General features: G+C 40.3%; 1 protein-coding gene across 1 annotated transcript; it reads right to left on the reverse strand.

Annotated features, from left to right (window-relative positions):
- Positions 1–4,663: 4,663 nt before the first annotated feature.
- Positions 4,664–5,470, reverse strand: GJB7 (gap junction protein beta 7). Its single transcript, XM_008139761.3, has one exon. The coding sequence runs from the start codon at positions 5,468–5,470 to the stop codon at positions 4,664–4,666; it is 807 nt and encodes a 268-aa protein (XP_008137983.1).
- Between the last annotated feature and the right edge of the window lie 12,704 nt (positions 5,471–18,174).

Genomic DNA, 18,174 nt, shown 5'->3' on the forward strand with positions numbered 1-18,174 from the left:
AAATGAATTATTGCTGTTACTTTATGTAACATTAGACAAGTTGCTGTATCATTTTGAGTTGTAATCTTCTGATTTGTAAGTATTTTAAAGATTTCTTCCAATTTCAGAATACTATGACTTTTTAGTTTGTACAACATGGTTTTGCTTGTAAGATTTATGAAGATGTTAATTATTGCTGTGCATTTATTGTGGGTGAGCTCTGAAGGTATGCTGAAGGACGTGGCTCTTGCCTGCATCTAAGGTGCTCATAATTTAGAGGGGGGTACAAGTGTTTAAGCCAGTAATATAGGGGCAAGTGATATGATGAAGTCATATATTGTGAATTATAATATCTGACATTTTTAAATAACCTTTATGTGCCAGGATTTTGCATGGGTCATCTCATTTACTCTCTTTAACAACCCTATGAGATAGGTATTATTTATCCCCATTTTATATCAAAAGTTTGCTCTCTGGTAGAAATTTTTGATCCAAGCCTTGAAATGAAATTAGAATTTCTCAAGGTGGAGAAAAGAATGAAATCATACATAAGTAACTTACATATCACTATAATGTCATGATTTTAAAGAAGATAAATCTTACTATAACCAGTTTTGTGGAACTGCCTAAAGTGTTCATTGTAATGAGGTGTGTTGCTATTTATTGTACATGACATTTTTAAGGTGATTCTCTATTAAACAGAGATTTTTCTGTGGTATCAGGTTTATATAGTGATAGAGCCAATACAAAGTCTCATTTTGCCATTACCCAATATATGTTCTAAGTTATGAAAACCATAGGGTCTTGAAGAGCTAAAAGGAAATTTGGAGGTCATTGAGCTATACCTCCCATATAAATCCAGGATTTTTTGTTTTTGTTGTTGTTAACCCTCACTCAAGGATATTTTTCCATTGATCTTTTAGAGTGAGTGGAAAAGAGAGGGAAAGACAGAAACATCAATGTGAGAAAAACACATTTCAAGGAGCCTGTAACCAAGGTAAATGCCCTTGACCAGGATCCGTTGGTCCACAGGCTGACACTCTATCCACTGAGCCAAACCAGTAGGGCTAAATCCAAGAATATTCTTTTTTTTTTTTAATGTATTTTATTGATTTTTTACAGAGAGGAAGAGAGAGGGACAGAGAGTTAGAAACTTCGATGAGAGAGAAACACCGATCAGCTGCCTCCTGCACACCCCCCACTGGGAATGTGCCCACAACCAAGGTACACGCCCTTGATCGGAATCGAACCTGGGACCCTTCAGTCCGCAGGCCGACGCTCTATCCACTGAGCCAAACCGGTTCCGGCCAGGAATATTCTTGATTTCCTCTTTCAGTGTTAGGGATATACTACATGAGGCAATCATTTTGTTGTGAGGCAGTTCAGTTTAACATTTCTGTATTAGGGAAGCATCTTTATCTCTGATATTCAGCTATTGGTTCTAGTTCTGAAGCCTTGGGAAATGATAAACTGTCTTTCAGGTGCTGGGAAAATCATTCCCTATAATCTGCACACAAACGTTTACTAACACAGGATTAAATTAACTTTTCCCCAATAGTTTCCTACTATGCTTTTACATGTGAAAGTGATGGACAGCTAAAACTCCAGGGATTTATTTATGTCATGAACTAATATCAATCCTAGTCTCATATTAAGATTTTAAATCTTGATGCAGAATGATTACTGGTTCCATTTCACCTGACTTGATCTGAACAAAATTCTACTGAGATTTTTAATCCTGTTTTGTTTCTGCACCCAACATACTGGTCATTTCTTTTGTTTTTAGTAGATATGGCTTCAGTGTCTTCCGAATCACTAGTGTGAATGTAGTCAGGAACTGTTTTTGACTACAAGTAAGAGTCTAATAAGGGAGGCGAGAGAGAGAGAGAGAGAGAGAGAGAGAGAGAGAGAGAGAGAGAGAGAGAGAGAGAGAGAGAGAGAGAGGGAGAGGGGGGGGGCGGGGAGAGGAGAGAGGAGACGAGAGGGAGAGAGGAGAGAGGAGAGAGAGAGAAACAAGGGAAATACATCAGGTGCAAGTTAAGGTTTCTTATAATGAAAACAAAACCGTGAAGATAGGTGGTTCAGGCTGATCTGGCAATTTCTTCACGGCTTCAATGTCCCAGTTTTCTGCTCCATCCAGGTCTAGCTTTCATCCTCAAAGTCACTTCATGGTAGAAAGATGTTCACTGCAATTCTAGCTATGATGTCTCAGGCAGGAAGGAGTGGGGGAGTGAAAAGATGCATGCAAGCTAGGTCAGCCCCACTTTTATCTTTTCTCAAAGCATAAGTCAATCTGGTAGTTTTGATAAGGTAATTGCACTGTTGCCTCTACATGCAAAGGAGACTTGAAAACCTGCTTTTTAGCTGGTACATTGCCATCCCCAACAGATCAGAATTCGCTTATGTGAAAAGGAGTAAATATTGGGTAGACAAAAGATGGGAAGAGGCAAGAGGAACACAAATATTTTTTCCAAGAAAGATAGAGTTTCTAAGTACAGAGACCTAAATTGTGGGTATACAAGGATACAAAGAGGTGAATAAGACAAGATCTTTGACCTAGCTTCAGTCAGTAGTCTTTATTATCATCATCAAACTAATGTAATTAGAGGCAATCTTCTCTAAGAAGATTGGTTTTTCACATTTGCTAATCTTTCACAGAAAGATCTCAAATTACCGTATTTTCTTTGAGGTAAATGATAAATGGTTTATCAGTGAAACCACTTGCTAACCTAGTGGCTAATGCTCCTTTTAGTAGTTGGGTTAATGATCATCACTTTAGTTAATGACATTTTTGTAGCAAAAATGTGGAAATTGTATTGCTTAATATTTGTCTCCTCTTTACCCAATCTACTACACAGTGACTTTTTGCTGAAGGATAGGAATCTGGAGCCCACTTCTTCAACTTTCTATTATTCTGTACAGACAAGTGGGTTCATCTCCAATTCTATGCCATTCTGTCTGTCTCTGCTCTGATCAGAGACATTACTGTCTGAAAAAAATTAAGATTAAAAACTTAACAAATTACATAATTACTTTTCTCTGAACAACATTTTACCTTTTCAATAGGAAATTAAATCTCTATAGCTGGGGGAGGACCGTGAAGTAGATGGGAATGTTGACCTATTTGGGTAACACGCAGAACTCATTTCACTTTGCTTTCAGACAGGACATGTGGGTGAATTAAAGCAAGGAATGTACATATCCAGTCAATCTTTGCTTGAGCAGAGCTTGTCATAACTGATGTGAAGAAGCTGAGCTTCCTCAGGCTGAAAAATTACCTTGTCCGCATTCCAGTCCTATGCACTAAAATCCCATTTTCTAGATTTTATGTCATGATCAGGGCTTTAAAAACCTTAAAGCTCTTTAACTACCTAGCGCTGTCAAAAAAAAAAAAAAGTTCCTTTAATGTAAAATGGTAAAGTACATGGATGTGAGCTCATGAGTCCAGCAGTGATCAGGGCTGTAAACTAAAGGAAAGGGGAAATCACAGAGTTCACCTTCCTCCCTGTTGTCACCGACACAGTCTAGGACAGATTATGACCACTGTTGGCGGCATGGTCTGCAGGCCACATAACACACATAACCTTCATTATGCATGGTTTGTAGTGAGACACTTTATGCTAGAGGGCAGGCCATGAAAGACATGGCATTGGCATTTATATGCACTGAATTCTTGTTTAAAGATTTCTGATAGAGAAAAATGATTTCTGAGCTATCTTTACCAAGCAGGGTTGCAAATCCTGTTCTAATTGTCAGAACAAGTTTATTTCACAAAATAATCGTCCTCGGTGCAGCCGAGTAAAGCTACCAATGACAGTCAAATGACACCACAAAGCCATTTTTATTCTGGAGAAATGCACATATGTTAGAATATTAAATCCAAAGAGATATCTATAATTTTTTAAAATAGGAAAGTAACAGCATAGCACACAATTTTCCATTCTAGAGGGAGGGGAGATGTACTGATAAATTGTAGGCAAGCTGTGACACACTGTGTGACACATTGTGGATTCCTGATCATAAAAGGTCCAACAATATGGAAATGTATAAGGTATTTTCAAGTTCTGTGGTTAGAGAGAAGTGTTAAATGGGCATATTCTTTTTCTGGGGCCTCCCCCACTCCCTATCAATGTGCTTTTTCTGTGGGACCTGCCGTCCATCATGACTCTAGGGTGACCCTTCCCGATGTCCAGGGACACCTAAATGCAGAGTCGTGGGCTCTGTGGTCTTTTCCCCTGGCTGGGCCTTCTCGCTAAATAGGCTCCTGTGCCCCTGGTTAGCGGCCACCCCGCCCTCCCCAGCCTTTCTCTGCGAGGACTGGGTGGGGCTGCGTGAGTGGAGCCGTGGCTGCTGCTTTGGAAAGCTTGCCAGTGCCTCAGCTGCACCTTGGAGGCCATCACGTTTGTCAGAAGTGTCACTTCTTATACTCTCCACTTGACAGACCTAAGCACTTAGAAGGATGCTGTTAGCTGGGTTTCTTCAGACTAATTTGCAATGAACTATTCAAACACAATTCATGTACCCACATGAACCCTGCAGCAAAACAACGAGACCTCTGTTTGGTGTACATGATCGAGCACATATGGAAAATTTTATTAATTCCTCCCAGTTACATGAAGGCTGATACTCTTTGTTTCCCATCCCAGCCTAGTTCTTGCTTAGGAGGGATGCAGGTTTTCTTTGTTTAACCTTCCAGTGTGTTGCAAAGTAGCTTTGTTTCACTTCCCCGGGTTGTGCTTATGGCAGAGGCTGAAGGGTGATTCTGGAGTAGCGGAGGGGCCCCTAACTCATCACATTCAACATATCTAAGGTTGGGGCACTCACACACTGAGGACTTGGGTCTTTTAGAGTATTTTTGGAGACAGCACTTAAGAAGGCACTTGAGAACCAAAAAGCTCAGTTCAGTGAAATTCAACACAATACACAGGCATGAGGTAACCACCATGAAGAGGATGAAGATGGTTTTCTCGGTGGGTTTGGACATGAAGCAGTCCACAGTGTTGGGACAAGGCTTCAGATCACACTTCATAAGGTAAGGAACACTAAAGCCATCATACAGCTTGTAAAATAAAACCAAGAAGCCAATTTCAAAACCAATTTTAACAATGAGACTGATAAGGTAAGTGTACCACAGGCCCCCATCCATCGTACCTAGGCTAACATACAGTTTCTTTCTGTGCCTTTTCTCTCTACCCTCACGATAGGCTACATGTAGAACCACCAGAAGTGAAGGCGTGGAGACCATGATCAGTTGTAAGGCCCAAAGTCTGACCTGGGAGATGGGGAAGAAGTAGTCAAAACACACGTTTTCACAACCCGGCTGTCTAACGTTGCACTCAAACTCTTTCTGCTCATCTTTCCACACATGCTCTGCTGCCACCATGTAGACCAGCAAACGGAAGACGAACACAACAGTCAGCCAAATCTTCCCAATCCCAGTTGAGTATGTATTTACTCCACTTAGGAGGTCTCTGAGGAATATCCAACTCATGGCGTAGGCTCAAAAGAAGACAAGATTCTGCAAAAGAAAACAATTCCATCATGATTCATTTATTTTTATTCTACTGATCATTTATCTCTACTGTCTTAACTTGATTACGGGACTGTGGGAAGTAAACTCAAATTTCTGCATGATGACAACTCGGATGTTGAGGGCTCCCTAAGAATCTCTGAGGATATGCTCTCTTTGATACAAGGAGATGACATACCTGGCCCACATTTGTAACTGATCCCATGCCCAGTTTAATTGGGAATTTGGTTGGTCATCCCACACACAATACCCCGCTTTCAAACAAATCCTTTTAGTTGATTGCTTCTCTCTAAGAATGGGTTCTGTGGCTGATCTGGAAAGAATTGGATGTACATCTCTAGGTTACCTTGGTACTCTGAGATGTCTCTTACATGCCAGCTTCTTGAAGTTGTAGTCTCTACTCACTTTCCCTAATTTGTCAAAGTACTTCCCCAACCTTAAAGGTTATTCCCTGCCCCTACTTCCCCTCATGTAGTGAATCATATACTAGGAACAGAGCTTGCCTAGTGAAAAGTGGGGTTCTACAATATCAACTTTCTCTGACCCATGCTTCCTCATCCCTCCAGACCTACTTACCTCCATGCCCAACTGACCTTCTTTACTGAGTTTGGAGGGAGAGCTCAGTCTCCTCTTGCCTCAAAATGGTCATTCCAGTTCTTCATCCCATTGATCTGTCCATTTTCCCTGCCCTTTGATTTCCTTAACTGGTTGACTATCATTACCCACAACCATGCACCCAAGTCAGGAATCTCATAATCATTCTAGACTCCTCTCATGGCCCTTTTGTAATTGCTCACCAAGTTCTTTTGATTCCTCCTAATTATTTCTCAAATTTATCTCCAAGTCACTGCTGAAATCTTTCTGATCTGTACAGTCCTCCCAGTGTTGTCATCTGTCTCTTCCCTTATCCTCCTAGTACATACTCGATGCTGCTTAATTCTCTTGTGCTTCTCTCCATCTCTTTTGCTTTTATTCCCTATAAAAAGCCTTCTTTTTCATTTCAGTTACATTAACTTTCTGTCACTCTCTGCTTCCGTCTTGTTCATAATTGAACTTCGTGGGCTGGGCCCTGGTTTGTGTTTGTTGGGCCCATCATATGCTCAGCGCTGTCTGTCCGGTGCTTTTGAGTTGGTCTCTCCCAACCACTCTAGAAAGTGGGGTTTGTTTGTTTGGGTTTGTTTGTTTATGGTGATGGTGGTTTTGGTTGTTAATATTTTTCAGATGAGAAAGCAGACTCTGAAAAATACCGCTTTCCCAAGGTCACAAAATAAGGTGCAGAGCAGGGTTCAAATCCAATCTCCATTACTTTACTTTTATTTTCAGTTAAAGGTGCAAGGAATTTATTAGGTAAAAATGCCTGTGAAAGAGGACAGGGAGGAAGCTGGGAAAGGCTTGGAAAACCATCAGACCGTAATGCAAGTCTGACCCCAGGAAAGGAAGAAATGAAGGTTGGGTAGAAGGGACAGGCTGCAATGCAATCTTTTTTTTTTTTTTGGAAATTATTTTTCAACCACAGTCCACCTTCATCATTATTCCACATTGGTTTCAGGTGTACAGCACAGTGGCCAGACAAAGTAATTTTCATTATTTTAAAGCAGGGTTTCTCAACAGTGGCACCCTTGACATTTTGGACTGGAAAATTCTTTCTAGCAGCTGTCCTGTGCATGGTGGAGTGTTGAGCAGCACTCCTGGCCTCTGCCACCTCCTGTCCCCACTTGTGACAACCAAAAATGTCTCCAGACATTTTCAAATGTACCCCGGAGAAATAGGGCAAAATCTCTGCAGTTGAAAACTGCTGCTTTTATCTTCCTACCATAACCAGACGATGTGGGTTAGAGCTCCTGGTCTGCCACTAACACACTCGGTTATGTCTCAGGTGAAAATCTTGCCATTTCAGGTCCTGTTTCCTGTTACAGAAATAATTACATCTTTCTTCCTAGACGCGGCCAAAGGAGCACCATGGACATGGTGCTGTGAAGGGAACCAGGGGGTTAAGAAATGTGGGGTATTGTTATAACAGCACACCTGTCGGGGCACATCACATTATCTCGTTCTGAGGGAACAAGGTGTAGCAGCCCACACACTCCAGCCCCAAGGCGATGTATCAAGGTTAAGAGCTGTTTTCAGAGAAAACAAAGGTACATGTACACAATGCTCTATTCAGGAGGGAATAAATACTCCAATGTCCTTGGTTTCAGAACACAAACAAAATTGTATTAAATAAAAAGGATTCTCAAATCCACCTGAAAGTTTAATGTCTCCGTGAATTATTAAAACAAAGCTCCAAAGGTTATAAAGGAATAAAAAGGTATTATGTTTCCTCATGACGTGTCATTGGGCATTTGTCCATATTACTCAAGTGGATATTTATGTAATGTTCCAAAACACTTGAAAGTACTCTGTTGGGCATGTTAGAAAAGGGAGGAAGGTAAGAGTGGATACAGACTATTCTGCTAAAGAAAAAAAAAAAGGTATTTGAACAGAATCCAACGATTGATGTTGTCAAATATGTCAGGATTATGAGTTTCATTAGACTGATAAATGTCCAACCTATTTTGAAATTCTCTGCTGAAGAGGCAATTGTTTTTCTCAGGAGGGAGGGGGTGTTCTAATGTTAGTTCACTTTTAACAGCATGTTTAGCATAAGTGAAATAAGCCTGGGCACAGGGTTGGACTCCTTGGGTTCAAGTCCACGTTCATCTGTGATAATAGTACCCACCTCATGGGACTCAAAACACTGTCTGACACATTGTGGGTGCTCAGTAAGCAATATTTGCTTTTTTTCATTAAAACCTTTCTTGATATCAAAGTAAAGTCTTTTCAATTGCAAGTTAAATTTGTTTTTTTCTCTAGCTCTGTTCATGTGAAGGTGAAAAATAGGAATCTCCATTTAATAGCCTGTTAAGCATTTGAAAGCAGTAAGTGAAGTCATTAGCTCAAATATTTTTGTATTTTAATGCAGATATTCTCCTTATTTTAATAAAGAGCTTTAGTTTATCCCTTTTATTAAATCACCAAGGATTACTCTCAAATTTTAAAAGTTTCCACTTACCAGTTCTAATGAAGCAATTCTATGATTTTCTCCTCTTAAGAAGTAGCAGTTTACTGCATAGGAATTCAATCTGGAAAATTCAGTTAATCAAATACTTTCAGAAAATAGATATTCAATTCTTGATATCAGGAATAATTTTGAAAAGTTGCAAAATTCCCCCAAACATTTTATGTAAATTAAAAGTAGGGGTGAGAAGCTGGTGCTGGGACAACCAGATTTTCACATGCAAAAAAATCAAGTTGAATTCCTACCTCATCATTTAAAAAAAAAAAATGAACTCAAAATGGATCAGTAACCTAAATATAAGAGCTAAAACCATAAAAGTTTTCAAAGAACACATAGTGGTAAATATTTATGATCTTGGATTGGTAATGGATTCTTAGATATGACACCAAAAGCATGAGCAACAACAACAAAAAATAGATAAATTGGACTTCATAAAAAACTTTTGTTCTGCCCTGGCAAATGTGTCTCAGTGGTCAGAGCATTGGCCTGCACACGGAAGGGTCCTGGGTTCAACTGGGGTGCAGGTTCAATTCCCAGCCCTAGTCAGGGCGTGTTCGGGAGGCAACCAGTCGATGTGTCTCTCTCACATCAATGCTTACCCCCCCCCACCCCACCCTTACTCCCTCCTTTCCACTGTCTCTGAAAAACAATTGGAAAAAACAACAATATCCTCAGGTGAGGATTAATAACAACAACAAAACTTCTGTTCATCAAAGAACATTATCAGGAAAGTAAAAAACAGCAACCTACAAAATGATGAAAAAAATTTAAGTCATATATCTGATAAGGGCTTAATATTCAGAATATATTTAAAAATTCCTAAAACTCAACAACAAAAAGACAACTCAATTAAAAAATGGGCAAAACTTGAATAAACATTTCTCCAAAGAAAATATGCAAATGGCCAATCCGCCCAGGAAAAGATCTCAACATCATTAGTCACTAGGGAAATGAAATCAAAACTGCAATGAGATACCACTTCACACTTACTAGGATGGGTATAATCTTTAAAAGGTAAACTAACAAGTGTTGGCAAGGATGGTGGAGAAATTGGAATCCTGTACAAAACTGGTGGAAATGTAAAATGGTGCAGCCACTGTGAAAAACAGTTTGGCAGTTCCTCAAAAAGCTAAACATAGAATTACCTTATGACCCAGCAATTTCACTTCTAGATAAATACCAAAAAATGTTTTTTGAAAACAGGCACTCAAAGAGATGTTTGTATGCCAAGATTCATTACAGCATTATTTTCAATAGCCAACAGGTAAAAACGACTTGTTACATCAACAGATGAATGGATAAAATTATTCAGTCAGAAAAAGGAAGTTCTGCTACATGTCACAGCAAGTATGAATCTTGAAGAAGACATTATGGTAAGTGAAATAAGACACAAAAGGATAAATATTGTGTGATTCCACTTATATGAAGTATCTAGCAAACTCATAGAGATAGAAACTAGATTAGACATTACCAGGTACCAGAAGGAAGAAAAAAATGGGTAGTTATTTATTGCTTAATGATTACGAAGTTTCAGTTTGGGGTTGAAAATTTTTTGGAAATAGATAGTAGTGATGGTTGCACAATACTGTAATTAATGTTACTGAATTGTACACTTAAAATGATCAAAATCAATTTTGTTACGTATATATTTTTACCAATATATATAATTTTTACCAACAAAGTTCCCCAAAAATGTGGGTGGAAAGATGCCTATTCGGAATATAAGGGAACAATAGTGGTGTAAATAATCTGAACATTTATGGAAAACTGTTTATATAGGGAATGAAAATAGGGACAAAAGGTAGAATAACAAAAATAGTAATAATCCTTATCAATGAAAAAAAGTTCTTATATCCTCTTTTTCACGAATTTTTTTGTGGTGCCAACAATGTTTTTTACAAAAAGAACATACACTTGAAGAAAATAAACTTAGTAAAAACAAAACCCTACGATATCAGAGCTATTACTATTCTATGTGTGTGTGTGTTTGTGACGGTTGAACAAGGCTGTTTATAGAATAAACGTTTACAAAGCAAGCTTATTAATATATATCAGGAAAGTTACCAGGTAGGAAAATTATGTGCTGAATCATTTTCAATCTTTCTTGCCTATGCATATATGTCAGTGACTCCCCTAATGTCCAGTCCAGACCTCTCACCTCTGAGCTACAGCTGGCTCCTTGTCATCTCATAAACTTAAAATGTCCCAAAGTGAATTCTACTTTCAACCTCCCCCAGAACACTGCTCCTCCTCCAGTGCTTTCTACCTCAGTGAATCACACCATCACCCACCCAAGTGTTGAAACCAGAAACGTGGAATTTGTTCTTCGCCTTCTCTCTGCTCCAAACCCCACATCCAATCTCTATTCAAGTCCAAAGTTTCTACCTTTGAAATGTATCCCAAAACTTCTTCTCACTCTTTTTGTCTGCACTACCACCACCCTAATCCAAGCCACCCTCAGCTCCTGCCTGGTACACCATAATAGCTTCTTATCTGTCTCCCCTTTTCTCATTCTTGACCTCTTCCAACTCATTCTTCACTTCATAACCAGATTAACATTTTAAATGGAGGTTATATGGTCTCATTTCTCTGCTTAAAACTGTAACATGGCTTCCCATTGCACTTAAGGTAGGGAAAAAAGGCCAAATACTTCACTGGAAGGCAAAGCCCTGCATAGTGGGGCCCTTGCCTGTCTGTCCAGCCTCATCTTGCACATCTCCAAGGTACACTGACTGCCACGCATGCTCCTCTTCCTTCACTTCCTCCTTTAGACCCTACATCCACTTGGTTCCTCTTGCCTGCGGTGCTCTTGTTCCTTCACCTGAATCAGAGAGGCCTTCCGGGACCCCACCAATCTAACTTGGTCTTCCTTGGTATTCTTGTTTACAATATTGGCCTTCTTTCCTTCATTCCACTTAAACTTATTTATGTGAGCAATACCTGGATAGACTGTGTGTTCTCTGAGAGGAGGGACCAGGGTTGTCAAAGTGGTGAATAAAGATGTAGGATATCCAGTCAAATTTGAGTTTTAGATAAACAATGAACAATTTTCTGGTATAAGTATGCCTGCTCTCCAATATTTGGGGTTACTTACACTAAATAAGTGTTCATTGGAAATTAAAATTTAACTGGGCCATCTACATATATTTCATCTGGCAACATAAGCAAGTACCTTCATTGTCCACTATGGCACACCCCGTGCCTAAATAATGAATGGGAACACAGCCTCTCTAGATCTTAGAAACTTCTCCAGGAACACTTGGGGACCTCAACCATTCTTCTCCTTGTACCCAGCCTCTCTACCTCTACCTGAATTAAGTGTCACTCCATTTTCCATTAAACTCAGCATTCCTGTTCTGAGGTCCCCATTTCCTCTAACTCCTAGTTGGACTTGAGATCCAGACCATCCTGCTTCATCTCTATAAGAAAAGCAAGTGGGAGATGTCCCCAACATCTTGTCTACCAACACTGACCAACACCCACTTTTCTTCCTCCCCACTCTGCCTACCCAGGTCTCCCATCTCAAGCCCACAGGTCATTTTCATCTTCATGCACTTGCTCGAGCTGCTCCTTCCTCCTCTGTGCCCTACCTCCTCCTCATAGCCTTCCAAGTTGTGACTTATCTCCCTTCACATTTTGTAGCTTCTACTAAACCTCAGAACATATCTTAGCATTTGATGATATAACATCTTAACTAGTCTTCTATAGATTGTTTCTCCCCAAAGAACCTTATATGTTGTTTGGAGCTGAAGACCATATTTTCTACTTGTTTTGTATCCTCCAAAATGCAGAGCATAAAGTAGCTGTTTAATAAATATTTATTAGCTACATTTAACTAAAAAAAAAAAAAAGCAAATTTGAACCTCAGGTGAAGTATTCAGTCTCAAACGTCTTCCCTCTTTCCTATAAAATAACTACTCATCTAGTCTTCGAGAGCCTTAACTCTTCCCACTGACCACACTAAGAGATTCAGCTTTAAAAAAAAAGAGAAATTAAAGTAATTTTCATTATCACTTGGTTGTCATGTCTAATATTAATATTGATGGTTAGGAAATATCCATTCCTATTTACTCAAATAATTCAAGTGTTAAACTGATAGCAACAGTAGTCTTCATGATTAGCACCAATGTTGATTCAGCTGTTTAATAATGTTATTAACAATCCCAAATGAATTTGGCAAAACTCCACAGCCTTCAGGCCAAACTAAGTTTACCGCCTGTTTTATAAATACGGGGTTATGATTTGGGAAACATCCATGCCCATTCACTTCTTACTGTCTATATTTGCTTTCACGTTAAAATAGCAGAGTCGAGTACCGTAGTTGCAATGGAGATAGTATGTATGGCCCTCAAAGCATAAAATATTTACTATCTCACCGTTTGCAGACCACGTTGGCTGACATCTGATATTTACATCGTATTTAAGTTCATATTGGAACCACGTTACAGAACTTTTTAATTATCTGGGCTAAGCAACACACGATGGGTTGTGCTCAAGAGGAAGCCAAAGGAAGCCGTGTTGAGATTGCAGCGTGAGTGAAGGGAGTAGTTTGAGTGGAGATAAGTGGTGGAAGAACAAGCCATTACCAAACCATGGTGGGCCAGGCAGGACCCACGCAAAGAACCTGGGCTTCTGCGCTCAGTGTCTTATTCTCTGAATGAGCAGTGATTTAATTTCCGCAAAACATCATCGTTTGTCCACTAAATTTTAATTACTTTTAATTTCATTGGTTTTGTGATGTTTGCTTTTTCTTTTGTAAATATAATTGCAGAAGAACCATAAGTCTAAGGGTTAGCCTGTTGGCGTAAAATTATTTTACATCTCATTTTCGGTTTTATGCATATAAAAACAGTATGCTAAAAAATAAATAAATAGTCAACACTGAGGTTTCCATGAACAATGCTGAGTAGAATGCACCTAGATAGCCAACACATGCATACATATACCACTTGCCTGGTGTTTTAATTTCCTGTGCAAATAAAGGCATTGTCATTTTTAGAGGCTCCCCTCTTAGGGATCCTGCAAAGTTCTCCTCAAGTCACACAGAAAGGCCACTGAAAGGGCCCGTGCTGTTCTTTGCCCCGTGGCCCCACACATTCACACCAGCTCACCCTGTGCTCAGGCCGGCCCTTCTGACTTGGCCACAGCCTCCCAAAGCACTCAGGCCAACAACACCTCCCAAATGGGCAGCGTTCCTTGGAGGCAGCTTATGCAGAAAGGGCATCTGTGATGCAGCAACAGACTGCACAGCAACATGTCTAGGTTTGTAATGATTAGGATTACTTCTCCCCCCGAAACATTTTGGAAAGAGGTAATGACTACCCAATGACAAGAAATGCCATTTTCCTATTAAATAAACCCTATCACAAGAGAAATAAGCTTACCTCCTGACACAGGTGTGGAGATTAAGAAGAGATCCAGTTGGTTGCTCATTCAATTTAAAAAATCATGAGCTGATTACATTATTTCCCTGAGAGGGAACTAGTGCTCTACACTCAGGAAAATGGAGCCCAGTGGTTTCCAAGGTAGTGTAAGCCAAACAGGGTAACCTGATCATTTGTTTTGGCTCATAACCTAGATGAGAACTCTTGTGTCTCTGCTGTTTACAATATACGTTAAAAGAGAACTGAAGCGGGGGAAATGAATTCAAAGCCACTCGTGTACACAGTTCATTGAACATTTTTTTTAATAAAACCTTGTCATCATCTACACAAAGAAGCTAGAACAATGGGAGTGTTTCATCTCTTTAAATGATTTTCCAAGGTCATTTATTAAAGCCTACCTACAAAAAAAACAAAAAACAATAGGCAAAAGACCAATTTAATTCAGTCTACCTTTGGTGAGTTTATTTTAACTTTGCTTCATATGCCCTCTTCTTAGAAATCCAGGAGGCAAAAAGGCATTGTAAAAATCATTTTCCCAACCCCAGGAAACACTGATAACAGACATCTCCTATGCATATAATAGTGATAGAGGAGAGAGAGAGAGAAGTTACTTTATCTTTTTATGGACCCATTTCTAGGTGTGAGTTTTGGCTAAAATTAAAGATATGTAAAAATTAAAATGAAATCATGTATCTCTTAGAATAAGAATAGTTTATCATGTGTCTCTTAGACTAAGAACAGCTTAGAAACAGAATTTTACCATTGGAAGTGAGACCAGAGCTCATAAAATTTAATGCCTTTATTTTAAAGATGAGAAAACAGAACTACAGAGGGCAGCCTGCCTCAGGTCCTGGAGTCCGAACAGAAGGTGGGAAAGGACGGGAGGAGACCCAAGTCCCAGAGCTCCGTCCTCCCACGGCCGTGGCCAGCTCCACGGGCCTGGGAACTTCAGGTCCCACACTTCTCTTAGCATTCAGGACCTTTAACATCATTCCTGGATTCATATTTCCAGTCCAAAACTCAAAGAAGAATGCAGTTTATTTAGACGAATCATCAATTTTCATTAAGTTTATTACTGGATGAAACTTCTCCATACCCAGGAAAGCAAACCTTGTTTGGTTTGGTTTGGGTTTTGCAGAGATTCCAGGGTCCCAGAATGGTGACCCAGTTTCCAAAGGGCTATTGCCATGATAAGATCCCGAGGCCTTGTCTCTGAACTGATCATCTCTTTCAGTTTCCACTCCATTGTTTTTAATGAGCACTTAGCAGATTGTAGCCGTGGTCTTAAAGCATTACCTGTTTGCAGGGAGACACCTTCCGCCAGGAGCGGTTGAACTGAGGTAGTTTGTTGTTTAGGGCAACCTTCAGGGAGTGCAGAGATTGAGACGACCCAGGCTTCCCGATAATGTTAGCAATAACCAAACACAGGTAGCATTCCAATGAGGCAGAGGCATCATTTTCTAGACAAAGCTCCTGTTCTCAAGGATCTTGCAGCACTTGGCATAGAAGCTGGGGGGGGGGGGGGGGGAGCGAAATTGCCACGGGCTGGGGCAACCGGGGAAAGGCTGTATAGAGGAAATAGGATATGGGTTGGATCTTTGAGTTTACTGACAGGCAGAATCATGGGTGTGTTCAGGACAAAGTCCCTCTGCTGAACCCTACATCCTCTCAGTTATACTCACAATTCCTTCTATGCTTTTGACAACAAGATTTAATTCTTCTACCTCTATTTTTTTTGTTTGGAGAAACAAACATAATAAAGCCTGCCAAATGTGGAATATGGTAGTAAAACTATCAGAATGAAGTCAGAAAGCTAGGGGTAGGGAGAAATAAGAGAAGACAGAACTGGACAAAGAATGGAATGAATACTGGAAACCCTGTTCTCCTCTGCTCCTTTAAGATTTGGATTCGGATAGCTTTCTTTTCAGAGTGAAAATGTGACCCTGGAGAGCGTCAGCAAGAGGCAGAGCCCAGAGCAGACAGGCAGTGTACACCGGAGCCTTCGAATGTCCAAGATGTCCCCCTGGATAAACTGCAGGGTGGGGGCTGCAGGAAGGCCTGTCTTGGTGGTCACTCTGGTAAGAAAGACTACAGAGTTGAGTTGAATGCAGATGCTGTTACAGAAGACAGGAGAGAAACCAAGCAACGCTTAGAGAAATGGAGTTACACTTTATTATTATTATTATTATTATTATTATTATTATTATTACACGCGGGCCCAGAGAAAAATGTCTTTCAAATTCTGGGCAGCAACATGGAGGAAGTTGTCCCTTTTTATATCATCTCCAGTCCTTTGTCTCCCAAATAATGGGGTTTCCCGGTCCCCTTTGCAAGTTCTTGAAGAGCCCTATGTGCTGGGGCTTTGAGACCTCAACCAAAGGCCTGGCCTGGCGCCAGCACTGATAACTTCATCTGGGAAGGTTTATGGCCCCTCTGGAATGGGAGTAAACAGGTCTTGCAGGACCAGACAATTAAAGGGGCAGTGACTAGATTCAGATTGCTAGCCCCCCAAAATGTTTCTTTTTTCCCCATCAATGCCATACAAGAAGAACTTGACTAAGATTCTACACGTTAACATCACAGCTGGCTGCAGTGAGGTATTAGCGCTGTGCACTGGGAACCATCGTGCACGGAGCATGTGCTCTGAAGCTAGTCCGTATTGTTTTTCAGCTTAATGTCTCTTCCAGGAGAGGTCAGGGGGCTTTTCTACTCCGCTCAGTCACAGTTGGGGCACTGTATTTTGTTCTGGCCTCAGTGGGACCTTTGACAAACTCAAGTAGGACTAGAAGACAGTGACCAGGGTAGAGAGGGTGTCTTTAACATCATAAAAAAAAAAAAAAAAAAAAAAGGATCAGAGCAACTGGAGAAGTGTAGCCTGAAGAGGCAAGGTCCAAGGAAGTTACTTATCAGAATTTGGTGTCAATTATATTTCAAGATTTTTTTTTTTTTTTTTTCATTAGTAGAGATCCCACTGACTCTGAGTTCAGACCAACCAGGGTTGGAATCCTGGACCTGCTTCTTACTTTACTTTGTGTCTTTGCTCAAGATGCTGGGGTCTTCTGAGCCTCCATTTCCTTGTCTGCAAAATGGGAGAGGCAGTCCCTACCTCAGTACAAGTGCTCAGTAGGTGGTAGCTGTCATTAACTTTGCCCATTGGAAGCAACACTGACCTTGGGTTGTGAGATTTCTGTCATAACAGATGGCACCAGAGATGAGAGAAGTAGGCATAGACGTCAAAAACAAACAAACAAATTTACCTTTTGTGCTGGGCAAAGCACATACGCGAGGAACTTGCCCCAGCATCTCAGAACAATTGCTTTTCAGTACAATCTATGAACACGAGATATCTACATGAAGAAGGAAGAACCCATCTCCTTATAACAGCAATTCTCAGCGACACTAGGGGCTTGTAGGAGATCTGTAGCATCTAGGACAACTCCAGGAACACGGTAAATAACCCTTAATAATACCGATATTTGTAACATCAAGTGCTTCTGAGGTTTCACGTCTGGTAAGAATGGGTTAAAACTCTGTGCCTTGAGCCACTGCCTCTTACTCTGCTGCCACAGGTGATCAGTCCCTCTTCTGGCTGATGCAGGAGGGGATGGAGCATAAATACTCCCTGGGTGCAGAATATCTGAGGGGTGTAGGAGAGGCCACATTTAAGCACAATTTCTATATCTACAATGAGTTTCCAACATTTTTATATGAAAAGGGAAGCACTGTCTCTTTTATTTAAGAACTCTTTTTATTTATTTTTATTTCTTAAATATATTTTTATTTTATTTTTTTTTTATTGATTTCAGAGAGGAAAGGAGAGGGAGAGAGATAGAAACATCAATGATGAGAGAGAATCGTTGATTGGCTGCCTCCTGCACGCCCCCTAGGGATGGAGCTTGCAACCCAGGCATGTGCCCTGACCAGGAATTGAACTGTGACCTCCTGATTCCTGGGTTGATACTCAACTGCTGAGCCACACGGGCTGGGCAGGGCTCGCGTTTTCAATATTTGTGACCAAAGCATCAACTTATCTGAGCATTTTCCACATCCAAGAAATGTTTGAAATCTTGTTTTCCTAAGAACAAGGAACTCACATATTACCTAGCAGCTGCTTAGCTTCCACTTTCTCAAACTGTTCAGGGTTTGACAGGGTTCAGTGTTGACAGATGCATGTGCCTCTGGCTCCAGTTAATTTTTGTTGTTGAGTCAACAAACAAAAGGTC

The sequence above is a fragment of the Eptesicus fuscus genome, chromosome 10 (assembly GCF_027574615.1).
Source record: "Eptesicus fuscus isolate TK198812 chromosome 10, DD_ASM_mEF_20220401, whole genome shotgun sequence".
Lineage (NCBI taxonomy): Eukaryota > Metazoa > Chordata > Mammalia > Chiroptera > Vespertilionidae > Eptesicus > Eptesicus fuscus.

Coding starts and splice junctions, on each gene's coding strand:
- GJB7 (XM_008139761.3), bottom strand. CDS start 5,470: ATGAGTTGGATATTCCTCAGAGACCTCCTAAGTGGAGTAAATACATAC.